We start from the raw sequence: 12384 nt of genomic DNA, 5'->3' as shown, positions 1-12384 counted from the left end.
GGGATGTTTCATGGCACACGTTTGGCACCTTGAGACCGATGACATTTTAATGGCATTAAATAAACCGCATGACTGATGATCATGTAGAAGGTCATTTGTTCATACATACTGCAGAAAATATGTTTCAGTTCATCATCCATCAACACCGCACTTGTTTATTGTGTAAATGAATAAAAACCTTTAAATCACCTTTCACCTAAAAAAAACCCAATTACTTTGTGACTCATTTATCACCTTTCCCCTGAACCAGGCAGAGAGAGCGCCAGCATACGAGCCCCCAAAGCTGATCCAGATGTTCTTGTCAGTGAGACCATATTTCTGACAGATAAAGCTGTGGAAATTTGCCAGATCTGCAAGACTGAGCAAAAGAAAATCGGTGAAGATTTTAATAATCAAAATATGTACTGTGTAATCTTCATCCAGGGTTGTTCACTCACGCCTGCTGACTGGAGAGGTGCTGCAGACTCAGAAGCTCCAGTCCATCAGCATTAACGCTCGACCCGTAGAAACGGTGTTCGAGCGCCACCAGCAGGGCTCCGTGTTTCTCTGCCATGGCCACATAGTGACCTGAGGAACAGAAGATTTTATTGACCAGGTGAGAGAATAACAGATTAACAAATGACTGATTCTTCAGATAGTTCTTCAGAAGAACAATAAAAAGATAAAGTACCAGCCAACACGCTGTATTTCGACAGAGGGCCTTCACCGCTAATGTAGAGAAACACCGGACCATCAGGTTTTTTCCAGTAAGCTTCATTCACTATGAATTTCTGTGCCATAAATAAAAGAGCACATAATAAGAGTCTTGTTGTTGGTGTATAATAATTTGTAAAACGTGTGTAGGTTTGTACCTGAGAGATGGTGTCCTTGCTTCTGCCATTAAAATGGTCAAGTCTCTGGAGAATTCGACCCTCAACAACATGAGATCTGTGTGTTAACATTAAGTGATGTTCAGCTCTTTGTTCATAGATAGAATACACACGTTCCTTCAGCTTCCAGAGCACTCGCCCTATTAAAGCATTACAGACAAAATTTGACCAGCTCATATCTAGTAATAGCAATGAATATTACTCAAAAATAAAAAAGCTAATAAATTCTGTGAGTGATGCTAACGTTTTGTAATGGTTTAGAATTGTTAGTTGACCTTAATTAAGCATTGTGAAATCCTGTCAGTTTAGCTTAATGTAGCTAGCGGATATTGTCAGCTAGCTAGTACTGGCTAATATTAGCAGTGAATATATATAAAAAATTCCATGAAATTCCGTCATCGTAGCTTACGTTATCTAAATAGCTCGCATTAGCCGTGATGAATCCCAGTATTAGAAAATCATGTCAGTTACTAGATACATATGTGATATTTCTTAGTCAGCTAATGTCAGCTAGCTGGCTAATAATAGCAGTAAACATATATTCAAAAACAAACTAAATCACAAACTAAATCTGCTGGCGAACTTTATGTTACCTAAACAGCTAGCATTAGCAATATAGTTCTCTTACTATTATGTAATCACGTCAGGTCGGTTAGCTGGCTAACAAAAAAAATACTGTATATGGAAACGTATTTTATCGTGAAAAAAATTATTATTATATTAGTATAGTATATAGTATATATTATTATAAAAAAATTATTATAAAATAGATTTAAAAAAGTATTATATATAATAAACGTTCTGAGATTAATCGGAAATCTGACAGTATATAAGAAGTGGCCTGAATTTCTATCTCTGAATAATAAACGCTTTTAGTTTTTTTGACACTTTGCCATATGATGAGCAGCTTGAAAAGGGCTTGAGTTGCTGAAATATCGTCTCGCCGTCGTTGTTGGGTAAATATTATGTGAGATGTGTGTAGAAGCTTCACTTTCAGTGATATTCAACACACCATGATATCATTAGGTTCAGGCTTCATAAAAAAACTCATAGTACTTATATTGGTCTTGGAGTCATAATGACTTTAGGAACACGAAGGCGTCTCGGGCATCGAGGCAGGATACACCCTGGACGGCTTGCCAACCCATCACAGGGCACACACACACACTCTCATTCACTCACACACTCACACACTACGGACAATTTTCCAGAGATACCAATCAACCTACCATGCATGTCTTTGGACAGGGGGAGGAAACCGGAGTACCCGGAGGAAACCCCCGAGGCACGGGGAGAACATGCAAACTCCACAGACACAAGGCGGAGGTAGGAATCGAACCCCCAACCCTGGAGGTGGGAGGCAAACGTGCTGACCACTAAGCCACCGTGCTCCCCACCGAACAACTTATATAATCTCAATGTTTCTCACACATTTAACAGATGATCTTCACTTAAGCTCTATATAAATGATGGAATATTGGGACATGAAAATAAACTGAGAATGAAATATTAATTTAACTTTATTTAACATTTAGTTAACATTTTCCTACATTAGAAACAATGCACTTTGATGTCCTGTTTATCCTTTATGTTGATCACCATGGCAACCGTACAAGCAATGTTTCCCTGTTACATCAGAGAACCTCAGAACACTCACATCTCCTGGCAGTGAGATGGTAATAAACACCAGGTTCTCCTTTTTTGCAAATACATTCATTAATTCAGTCTAAAAATATTTCATGTGGTTTGGGGTGGAGATTAACTGGACTCTTCTACAGTAAACATCTATTTTCACACCAATATTTAAAACATGAGATCTTCATCTTTACTGGAATGTTTCTTATTAGCTCAAAAGCAATGATATTTAACAGAGCAAATCGCTCTCAGCTGGGAGAACTTCATTAAGAAATCAATTCTAACATGTTAATGTAAAGAACTGGTCTTACCTGAGGAAGCAAAATCAAGGACAAGGATCATCACCCCCCACTGAACGATGGATGGAGCCATGATGGGACAGGTTTCACTATAGGATTTAGCTTTTAGCTGCTTCTCTGGAATCCTCTTGACACTACTCTGTTCACCGTGTGTATGTAAACCTGCTCAGAAGTGACTGAAGACCTTAAAGCACTTAAAGTTTAGCATCAGCACTGAGCTTTATGCTGTCTACACATCCATATTAATATCTTTAAATAGAGCAGACAGCAATGCTAACTTAAAACCAGGACGCTCAAATAACCATATGATACCCCTGCTATAGACTCGTATCACGTTACTTAGAACTATCGGCACCCTTCAGATAAATGAGCCAGCATTAATATATACAATGAATAGCACACGCAGTGAAAAATTTCACATTCTACAAAAATACGCTTTCAAAATGATCATCACACCAACTATTATAAGTCTATATTATAAGTCTATATTATGAGTCTATATTATGAGTCTATATTATAAGTCTATATTATGAGTCTATATAATGAGTCTATATTATGAGTCTATATTATAAGTCTATATTATAAGTCTATATTATGAGTCTATATTATAAGTCTATATAATGAGTCTATATTATGAGTCTATATTATAAGTCTATATTATGAGTCTATATTATAAGTCTATATTATGAGTCTATATTATGAGTCTATATTATAAGTCTATATTATGAGTCTATATTATGAGTCTATATTATGAGTCTATATTATAAGTCTATATCATGAGTCTATATTATGAGTCTATATTATGAGTCTATATTATAAGTCTATATTATAAGTCTATATTATAAGTCTATATTATAAGTCTATATTATAAGTCTCCCCTGCTGGAGGTTGTTGACCCAGATATTGTTAGGTTCTATCACAAGTCCATGCTCAATATCTCACGATAATTACACTGACTTTAAGATTTTTAATAGTTTAAAACTCAACGTTGTGTTCCAGTAACCACTTCAGTGTAGATTAGGGCACATTGAAGATACTACGAGGGTAGCATGCTGGAGGGGAGCGCCCAGCCACCCTGCGGAGGAAACTCATATCGGTCGCCTGTATCTCGGGATCTTGTCCTTTCGGCTTACAGCTCAGCTCTTTCTTTACCACAACAGACCGGTATATCGACCGCATCACTGCAGAGGATACACCTATTCGCCTGTCGATCTCTCGCTCCGTCTCTCGTGAACAAGACCCCAAGATAAACTCTTCCACTTGAGGCAGGAGCTCTGCACCAACCTGAATTGTGCTCTGTGATGAGTTGGTAACCCACCCAGAGTTTCCCATAGATAGTGAGCCTGTGTAGGATAAATTATACAGAAAATGGACAGATGGAAGGAAGGTTTGCTCCAACAACGCTTAGTGACGTTCAGGCATTAGAAAGCACGTTTAAAACTTTCCCTTAAGGCCCTGATTGTGATTAATGGTGTTTTAAACTGTATTAAACTGTATGACATTTGGTGGACATCCTCATACAAAAAGACCATAAGACCTTTAGATGTTCAGCCATAAATCATACATGAAAGACAAAACGTGACAGTTTAGTACAAATTTCACTGAATTTTTATTTTATTTGCACTGAATTCTGCAGTCACACAGAAATAGCAGAAAATAAGTACGTCTCATGTACATGTTAACACACAGAATAAGCTTTAGAGCATTTGTTACACCCGCAAATAATAATCTACATGTTTAACAAATAATCTATCATTTCCATTCTGGTCATCAGTCCTTTAATCAGTCTAATGAAAAGACTAATAAAACTTTACACTTAGCAGGAAGAACTAAAACATGTGGAGGATGAAATCTCTGTTTCACAGTTGGGTTAACGAGCCACTTCCACCAGCCCTGATAATCATCTCCTCCTAATTTAAAGCTTAGAGAAGGTCACGTCTTTAGGGCTCTTCTTCTCCAGAGCGGCCTGCGCGGACTTCATCAGGTCCTGAGTCTGTAACATGCTCATGTTCCAAGTGGCCTGGAGATGAAGAGGAGAAATCTCACATGTTGGCATGTGCCAAAATTTATATGTGACTACAACATTATACATAAAAAAATAACACAGGCTAGTTTTTATCCTTTTGTAGTTACATTTCATGTTAATTCATGTTATAGCAGCTATAAGCATTTGTTCCCTTGTTCTGGGAACAGGTTGTACTGACAGGAGGCAAGAACAAGGGGGAAAAATGTGAATCTGTTGTATAAATTCTGTTGTACTTCGCTGATCTCCTTAAAACCTCAAAATGCTGGACATGTCTGAGGCGGATGTTTACCATGTAGTCCAGTCCATCAGTCACGCTGTGGTCTCTGGAGTACAGGAGGTTGATTTTAGTTCCCTGGACGGCGACTGGACTCCGGCCTGCGATCTCGCTTGCTATTTCCAGAGCTCCAGCAATCATCGAGTCTTTATCAGGAAACACACGACTGCGGAGATGAAGAAGGTTTATACTAAATAATACAGATACGTGAAAAACAAACTGTACACCCCAAAGTTTTATTAACGTATTTTATTTTAACTAACATTGCATTCAGTAAGATAACATATTACTTTAGATAAAATAGTTACTTTAGTAAACTAAAAACTAAAACATCCATGTAGATTTGATAATGAAAAAAAATTTAATAAAACAAAATCAGGCAACTAAATAATAATAATATTAAGATAAAGAGTAAACTGCTAGAATATTCTTTAATAAAAATCTCTCTTTGCTTTTAATACCTTCGTTCATTCATTCATTTTCTACCGCTTATCCGAACTTGTGCCTCTCAGGCGTCATCGGGCATCGAGGCAGGATACACTCTGGACGGAGTGCCAACCCATCACAGGTTACACACACACTCTCATTCACACACACACACACACACACACACACACACACACACACACACACACACACACACACACACACTACGGACAATTTTCCAGAGATGCCAATCAACCTACCATGCATGTCTTTGGACCGGGGGAGGAAACCGGAGTACCCGGAGGAAACCCCTGAGGCACGGGGAGAACATGCAAACTCCACACAGGTGGGAATCGAACCCCCGACCCTGGAGGTGTGAGGTGAACGTGCTAACCACTAAGTCACCGTGTACTTTTAAAAAGGGGCTTCCTACTATTGTGACTTCATAATATTAATATTCTAACAGTCTCATACACACACACACACACACACACACACACACACACACACACACACACACACACACACAGAGACTCTCACGTGGCTCTACATAAATGATGTGTTAATCACATGTGCACACTTTTCCCCCTTCAGGTCTTACATAAACCTAAATCGGAGACACAGTACCTGACCAGTCCACAGCTCTTGGCTTCGTCAGAATACATCTTCCTCGCAGTAAGCGCTAACTCGTTCACCAAGCTGACAGAAAAAAGAGAAAACGTTAGAGAAAACTTTTCCATTAGATCCGTACATTACTTCAGAGTTTATCATCATTCTTACCTACGACTGCCGATCACTTTAGGGAGACGCTGCAGGGTTCCTACGTCTGCTGCCAGGCCAATATCTACCTCCTAAAGAATATTCAAAAAAAATAAACACAACAGGACCTGACGTTCTAAATGCACTACTGAGAGCTGGTTATATTTTTATCAGTTATGATATAAAGGGATATTTTTGATTTAGTTTTGATGAAGTATTCTGATGCTTCATGACTGATTGAGGTTTAACTCTAGGTGTTTGTTAACCTACAGACGTTTACGGCTACACCACATTTATAAAACTGCTTCGTTTTTCTCTTTTAAAAAGTTTCAGCATTTTTCTTTTATAAATACTAAAATAGCAACATAGAATTGGAGGTAGATTCAGATTTCATGCACAATGTGGTTTATTTTGAACGTCTGTTCATTATGCGCCCCCTTGTGGTCAACTCTTTTACTGGGACTGTTTATACGAGTCAAAATAATCAGCTTATTTATTCTGATTACTTACTAACTAGATATGTAAATGAGTTTGGAGATAAAAATAACTTGTGAAAGTGTAATTAAGCGATGCATGACTTTGATATTCCTCATACCTTCACCTGAAACCAGGCGTCCTGCGTGCACAGACGAATATCACAGGCTGTGATTAGATCCAGTCCTGCCGAAGAGGAAATCAGATACACACAAAACTGTCAGTAACTCATTCTTCTGAAGCTAAATATAGCATGCCAGCTCCAGTAAAAGCAAACTGTCTGATGCTTAAAGCTTTGTAGGAAAAATGACACCACAACTCTGGAAAGTTCTGTAGAAATATTGTTTGCTGTACGAGACGATTGTAATTAAATCTCCCAACAGACCTGCACCTATACACGCGCCATGAACAGCCACCACAACGGGTTTGGGACACTGCAGACACATCAGACACAAAATTCAGTTCACACGACAATCGATCTATTACTCCAATCTACATCACTATGATTACTTATTAATAGAATTATTAAATCTACATAATAGATTATTAACTGTGTGAATTCTATTGGAAACAAAAAAACACAAACAAATGAAGAATCTAAAGAACTGAACATTCTGAAGTGTTTTATTCCTCTTATACCACAGCAATTTGCCAATAATTGCGATTTTCTATTCATTAACATGTAAAATATTACATTCTATGCAGTAGTTAGGCTTAATGTTGTTAAAGAAGCTTTGGCACATAACAAATCTGTCCATCCTGATGGGGTTCTTATGTCAAAGATTTACTAAATAAACCGCTTCTTATAGAAAATTCACCAAATCAACAATCTGAAGTGTCTTATTTATTTGTTTACATGTCGCATCCACCATAAAAGGTCTCATGAACAGTATTAATTTTTACATTAAAGTATTAAACATGCATTAAATGACAACAGTTTAGTTCCAATTGAGGAACGATGGAACAACCAGCATTAGGAGTCACAGGACAAGGGATTTATTATTTCTATTTTTAATGTCACTTCTATTTTTATTCTACTTTTTATGACACGGACAGTCGAAAACATTTCCCTGGACGTTGTACTGTGTATTGATGTTTATGTGACAAATACAAATTGAATATGAAAATTTTTAATATGAATCTAAATAAATAAATAAATAAATAAAATTATTTTTTGACACCCAGGTCTAGTAATAACTAGCTGTTCCGGATTAAACATAGATTAAACATTATCTGATTTATTTCTATGCAGTGTAACATAAATAAAATAAACTTTACCTTTTCAATGACTGAGAATGTGTTCTGATATTTGGCCACGACGGCACGGAGATACCATGCAATCCGAGCTGGATCGTCTCCCCGGGGCTGCAGCAAATCACCAGCAATGTCCATAAGGTCAATACCTATAGAGAATGAAAGTGGACTATTGAAAGAAACCAGACTCAGAACATCATCCTCATCTGGGTGACACTGGACTGAGGAACTAACAGGTTAGTCAGAGTCATTTCTGAGATCATTACAGACTTAACACTAATTCCTTCCTGCTGAAATCTTCAAACGATCAACTGATGAAGATCCGAGCACAAAAAGGAAATGTCCAGTATTGAGTTAATGAACAACTATCTGATTCATTGAATGTGCCAAAAGTAAAGGATCGTTCTCAAGAATTATTAACACTTGTGTTTTAGTGTTTTAGTCTTCAGTTGATAACTTCAAGAAAACAGAATTCACATTAACAATAGAATTCATCTCCCTGTTACAGAATTAGAAGAGAAATGATTTATGATCACACTCTCTGGATGAGAATGGCTTCCAGATGAGAATGGCTTCCCTTCTCAGTCTGGTTCCTCTCAAGGTTTCTCCATAATATCGTCTTCTGGGAGTTTATTAGTAAAGTGATAAATGTAAATTTTAGATCCTGATTTTATACATTTATATAAAGCTGCTCTTTGAAAATGTCCCTTCATTAATAAACACTGTGGGAATAACATTAAACTGAATTAAACTGAATACTGAAATGATGGCACCCTGAAGGGTTAACTGGGTATTTGAATACTCGGGCACATCAATAATTAGAACGACTTATGATTTCGAAGTCCTAAATTCCAGATTCACTTCTTCACTTAGTGTTGTAGTTGTAGCACATGGAGCGATTGCTTAAATGATGAACGACAATGTAAGTAAAAGAACAGGACATTTCCTATTCTGAATAGAATCCTGTATTTCTGTACCTGCAGTGAACATTTTCCCGGCACCTGAGAACACCACCGCACGGCACTCGGAGTCTTCAGCAATCTGATTAAAGCAATCGACCATTTCACTGTGAGGGAAAAAACACATACAAATGAACACAAACCAGCATTAATGATGTTGTCATGCAATGTTGACTACAGCAGAGAATAAAGCCTATAACTTGCATAACAGAACAATGAGGTCCAAAGCACCAGATTAATAGCAATGTCCATTTATTTTAAAAGAGTGACTGAAAAACATACCTCCAGTACGCCTTGTTCATGGCGTTGCGTTTCTCTGGTCGATGCAGCTCTACATGAGTGATGTGATGATCCGGGTGGGTGACTGACAGGGTGGTGAAGGGTGGTGTGGGACCTCCTGAAGACGACATGGCTCGAGCAGCACTCAGAGTAGGAAACAACCGGCCCCTGTCTGCAAAAAGTAACCCTAGTCTCATGTTGGATTACATGTCCTCATGTTAGTTTACATGTTAGTTTACATGTCCTCATGTTAGTTTACATGTTAGTTTACATGTCCTCATGTTAGTTTACATGTTAGTTTACATGTCCTCATGTTAGTTTACATGTTAGTTTACATGTCCTCATGTTAGTTTACATGTTAGTTTACATGTCCTCATGTTAGTTTACAGGTTAGTTTACATGTCCTCATGTTAAAACATGTCCTCATGTTAGTTTACATGTTAGTTTACATGTCCTCATGTTAGTTTACATGTTAGTTTACATGTCCTCATGTTAGTTTACATGTTAGTTTACATGTCCTCATGTTAGTTTACATGTTAGTTTACATGTCCTCATGTTAGTTTACATGTCCTCATGTTAGTTTACATGTCCTCATGTTAGTTTACATGTTAGTTTACATGTCCTCATGTTAAAACATGTCCTCATGTTAGTTTACATGTTAGTTTACATGTCCTCATGTTAGTTTACATGTTAGTTTACATGTCCTCATGTTAGTTTACATGTTAGTTTACATGTTAGTTTACATGTCCTCATGTTAGTTTACAGGTTAGTTTACATGTCCTCATGTTAGTTTACATGTCCTCATGTTAGTTTACATGTTAGTTTACATGTTAGTTTACATGTCCTCATGTTAGTTTACAGGTTAGTTTACATGTCCTCATGTTAGTTTACATGTCCTCATGTTAGTTTACAGGTTAGTTTACATGTCCTCATGTTAGTTTACATGTTATATTACAGGTTATTTACATGTTATTAACATGTTAGTTCACATGTTAGATCACATGATATATTACATGTTATATTACATGTTATTTACAGATTACTTTACATGTTATATTACATGTTCTTTACAGATTACTTTACGTGTTACTTTACATGTTATATTACATGTTATATTACAGGTTATATTACATGTTATTTACAGATTACTTTACATGTTATATTACATGTTATGTTACATGTTATTTACATGTTATTACACGTCCCCACTCACTTACTCCCTAAAGCAGCTCTCACGAAGCAGTTCATTGCTCTTTGTACAGATATTCAGGTTAAAGTACAGATACAAAGTCCAAACGCCTTCCTGTGTGTATAAAGGCACTATGTAGGGTTTAATACGGTGTCTTACACACTATGTAGTTTACTGTTTATCCGATTGGGATTCAGCCGGAATTCACTGCGCTTTATAAATATTTATAATGGACGCCATGATGGTTCGGTTTGTGCTCCTACGGCGCCTGAGAAGGGACATAAACCTGAATCTGTTTATAGATTGTTTGTTAGCATGGTGCATATTACTAACATTATATATATATATTATTATTATGTTTATATTTATTAATGAGACTGGTAGACATGTAAACCTTATCTTCTGCTCTCATTAAAATCAAACTAAAATGGACAGAATAAATAAATGACTTTTATTCATTCATCACTTGTAATGTTCAGTATGAGTTAATTAATGTTCAGTATGAGATCATTAGGGTTCAGTATGAGATCATTAGGGTTCAGTATGAGATCATTAGGGTTCAGTATGAGATCATTAGGGTTCAGTATGAGATCATTAGGGTTCAGTATGAGATCATTAGTGTTCAGTATGAGTTAATGTTCAATATGAGTTAACATTTATTAAGTAATTTGTGCTCCAGAAGCTTTTCTGTGGGAACAAAGCAGACAGACCATCATTTACTCCTCCGTACACATCAGTGAGACTTCTGTGGTCGTGACCCACTCACCTGGTGGAACTTACTAACCCCTGAACACCAGAAATACCCCACAAGACCTTCAGGGTTGTTGATGCTCCGACCCGCTGGTCCGGCCATCACCACTCAGTGACTCAGATCTTTACACTTACCCATTTATCCAGCTTCCAACTTTAAGATGGTTCTGAGGTTTATTGTCGTGTGCACAGTGAAAACACGATGGTTTAGACCTTACAATAAAATTCTTACTTTGTCTCTCTTACAAAAAGAAAAACTACAGTATATTAAGACTTTATATTAAGATTGGTGTATTTATCAGTTTAAAAGACCTTCATCTGACATCCGTTAGCATACTGTTTGTATTCCTTGTTACAGATGCTGTATACACTTGTTCAGATGTTGTGGGATCACACCACAATCTATTCTTATCTAATCTCATACTCTATTCTGTCATAGTTTTGTAAAATGTTTTTGCACAAAATAAAGTTAAAGCATAAAGAGGACACCAGGCAGAAGAGAGATGTTCACTGTTCTGCCAGAAGTCATTTGTAGAGACCTAATAATCCTGTTTAATCTTCCTCCTTGATGCTTTTGGATATTTACAGGATTTTTAGTATCATACTGTCCAAAGTATCCAAACTATCAAAGATTATCAGAGATTTATATCCCTAAATGCTTTGATAGGAATTCAGCCATCTCTACCGAGCATCCCAAAAGAAAGAGTAACAAGGTAAAGTGCCCCAAGACACAAAGATAAAACCTGAGGATCTATACATTCAGACAGGAATGCAGACACCAGAAAAGGGGATTATAAATTATTTCTCCAACAATTTTTTACAACAAGGCCAAAAAAGTGCAGGAAGGATGTTCACTTTGAACATATTGTGGATAACTATGACTTCATGACAGGTTTTATCATTATAGTCTATTATATATATCAACAAATGATGTTTTCTGGAAATGATTATAATTCAACTATGAATAAATGACCCATGAATTTAAGTCTGCTGTATATTTAGTGAGGTGTGATGATCAGGTGAATAAAAGGTGCAGTTTATGTTCTTACATTTAAGAGGAAAAGAACAGAAAAACTTTGGGTTGTTAACAGCAACTTTCCTTGTGCTACTCTTTCACTGGATGGATGGATGATACATGGATGATGGATCGTACAGTAATGAGGTCTGTATGTGGTCTGTATTCTTCTGTAT

At 36.9% G+C, this 12384-nt stretch overlaps 2 protein-coding genes across 4 annotated transcripts in view; both read right to left on the bottom strand.

The window, feature by feature from the left end:
• Window positions 1-1046, bottom strand: part of LOC113652839 (thymus-specific serine protease) — a 7553-nt gene extending 6507 nt beyond the window's left edge. The window contains exons 1-4 of the mRNA XM_047806047.1: window positions 852-1046; window positions 671-770; window positions 438-567; window positions 235-358 (exon numbers count right to left, since the gene is read on the bottom strand). Coding sequence (XP_047662003.1) covers window positions 235-358; window positions 438-567; window positions 671-770; window positions 852-1046 — 549 coding nt within the window. The remainder of the gene's footprint in view (window positions 1-234; window positions 359-437; window positions 568-670; window positions 771-851) is intronic.
• Window positions 1047-4393: 3347 nt separating this feature from the next.
• Window positions 4394-10700, bottom strand: ech1 (enoyl CoA hydratase 1, peroxisomal). 3 transcript variants are annotated; one of them, XM_027162131.2, is made up of 10 exons: window positions 10472-10700; window positions 9258-9441; window positions 8994-9082; window positions 8041-8165; window positions 7148-7196; window positions 6884-6948; window positions 6310-6380; window positions 6157-6228; window positions 5119-5269; window positions 4394-4823 (listed from the first exon to the last, which is right to left on the bottom strand). In XM_027162131.2, the coding sequence occupies exons 1-10, from the start codon at window positions 10500-10502 to the stop codon at window positions 4719-4721; spliced, it is 942 nt and encodes a 313-aa protein (XP_027017932.2). In that variant the 5' UTR covers window positions 10503-10700; the 3' UTR covers window positions 4394-4718. The 3 variants fall into 3 exon arrangements, with proteins under 3 accessions (XP_027017932.2, XP_027017934.2, XP_027017935.2); XM_027162133.2 differs by having other exon boundaries at window positions 9258-9426; XM_027162134.2 differs by having other exon boundaries at window positions 9258-9426; window positions 10603-10690.
• Window positions 10701-12384: the final 1684 nt, after the last annotated feature.

The sequence above is a fragment of the Tachysurus fulvidraco genome, chromosome 22 (genome assembly GCF_022655615.1).
Source record: "Tachysurus fulvidraco isolate hzauxx_2018 chromosome 22, HZAU_PFXX_2.0, whole genome shotgun sequence".
Classification (NCBI taxonomy): Eukaryota; Metazoa; Chordata; class Actinopteri; order Siluriformes; family Bagridae; genus Tachysurus; species Tachysurus fulvidraco.
Note: the sequence above shows the minus strand (reverse complement) of the source record. Positions and strands in the feature narration are given on the sequence as shown.

Excerpts from the sequence above, each read along its gene's own strand:
- ech1 (XM_027162131.2), bottom strand. The coding sequence starts at position 10,502 with ATGAACTGCTTCGTGAGAGCTGCTTTAGGGA. Across the intron at positions 8,166-8,993 it reads CGGGAAAATGTTCACTGCAG|GTATTGACCTTATGGACATT; the intron begins GTACAGAAATAC and ends CATTCTCTATAG. Across the intron at positions 6,229-6,309 it reads AAAGTGATCGGCAGTCGTAG|CTTGGTGAACGAGTTAGCGC; the intron begins GTAAGAATGATG and ends TTTTTCTGTCAG.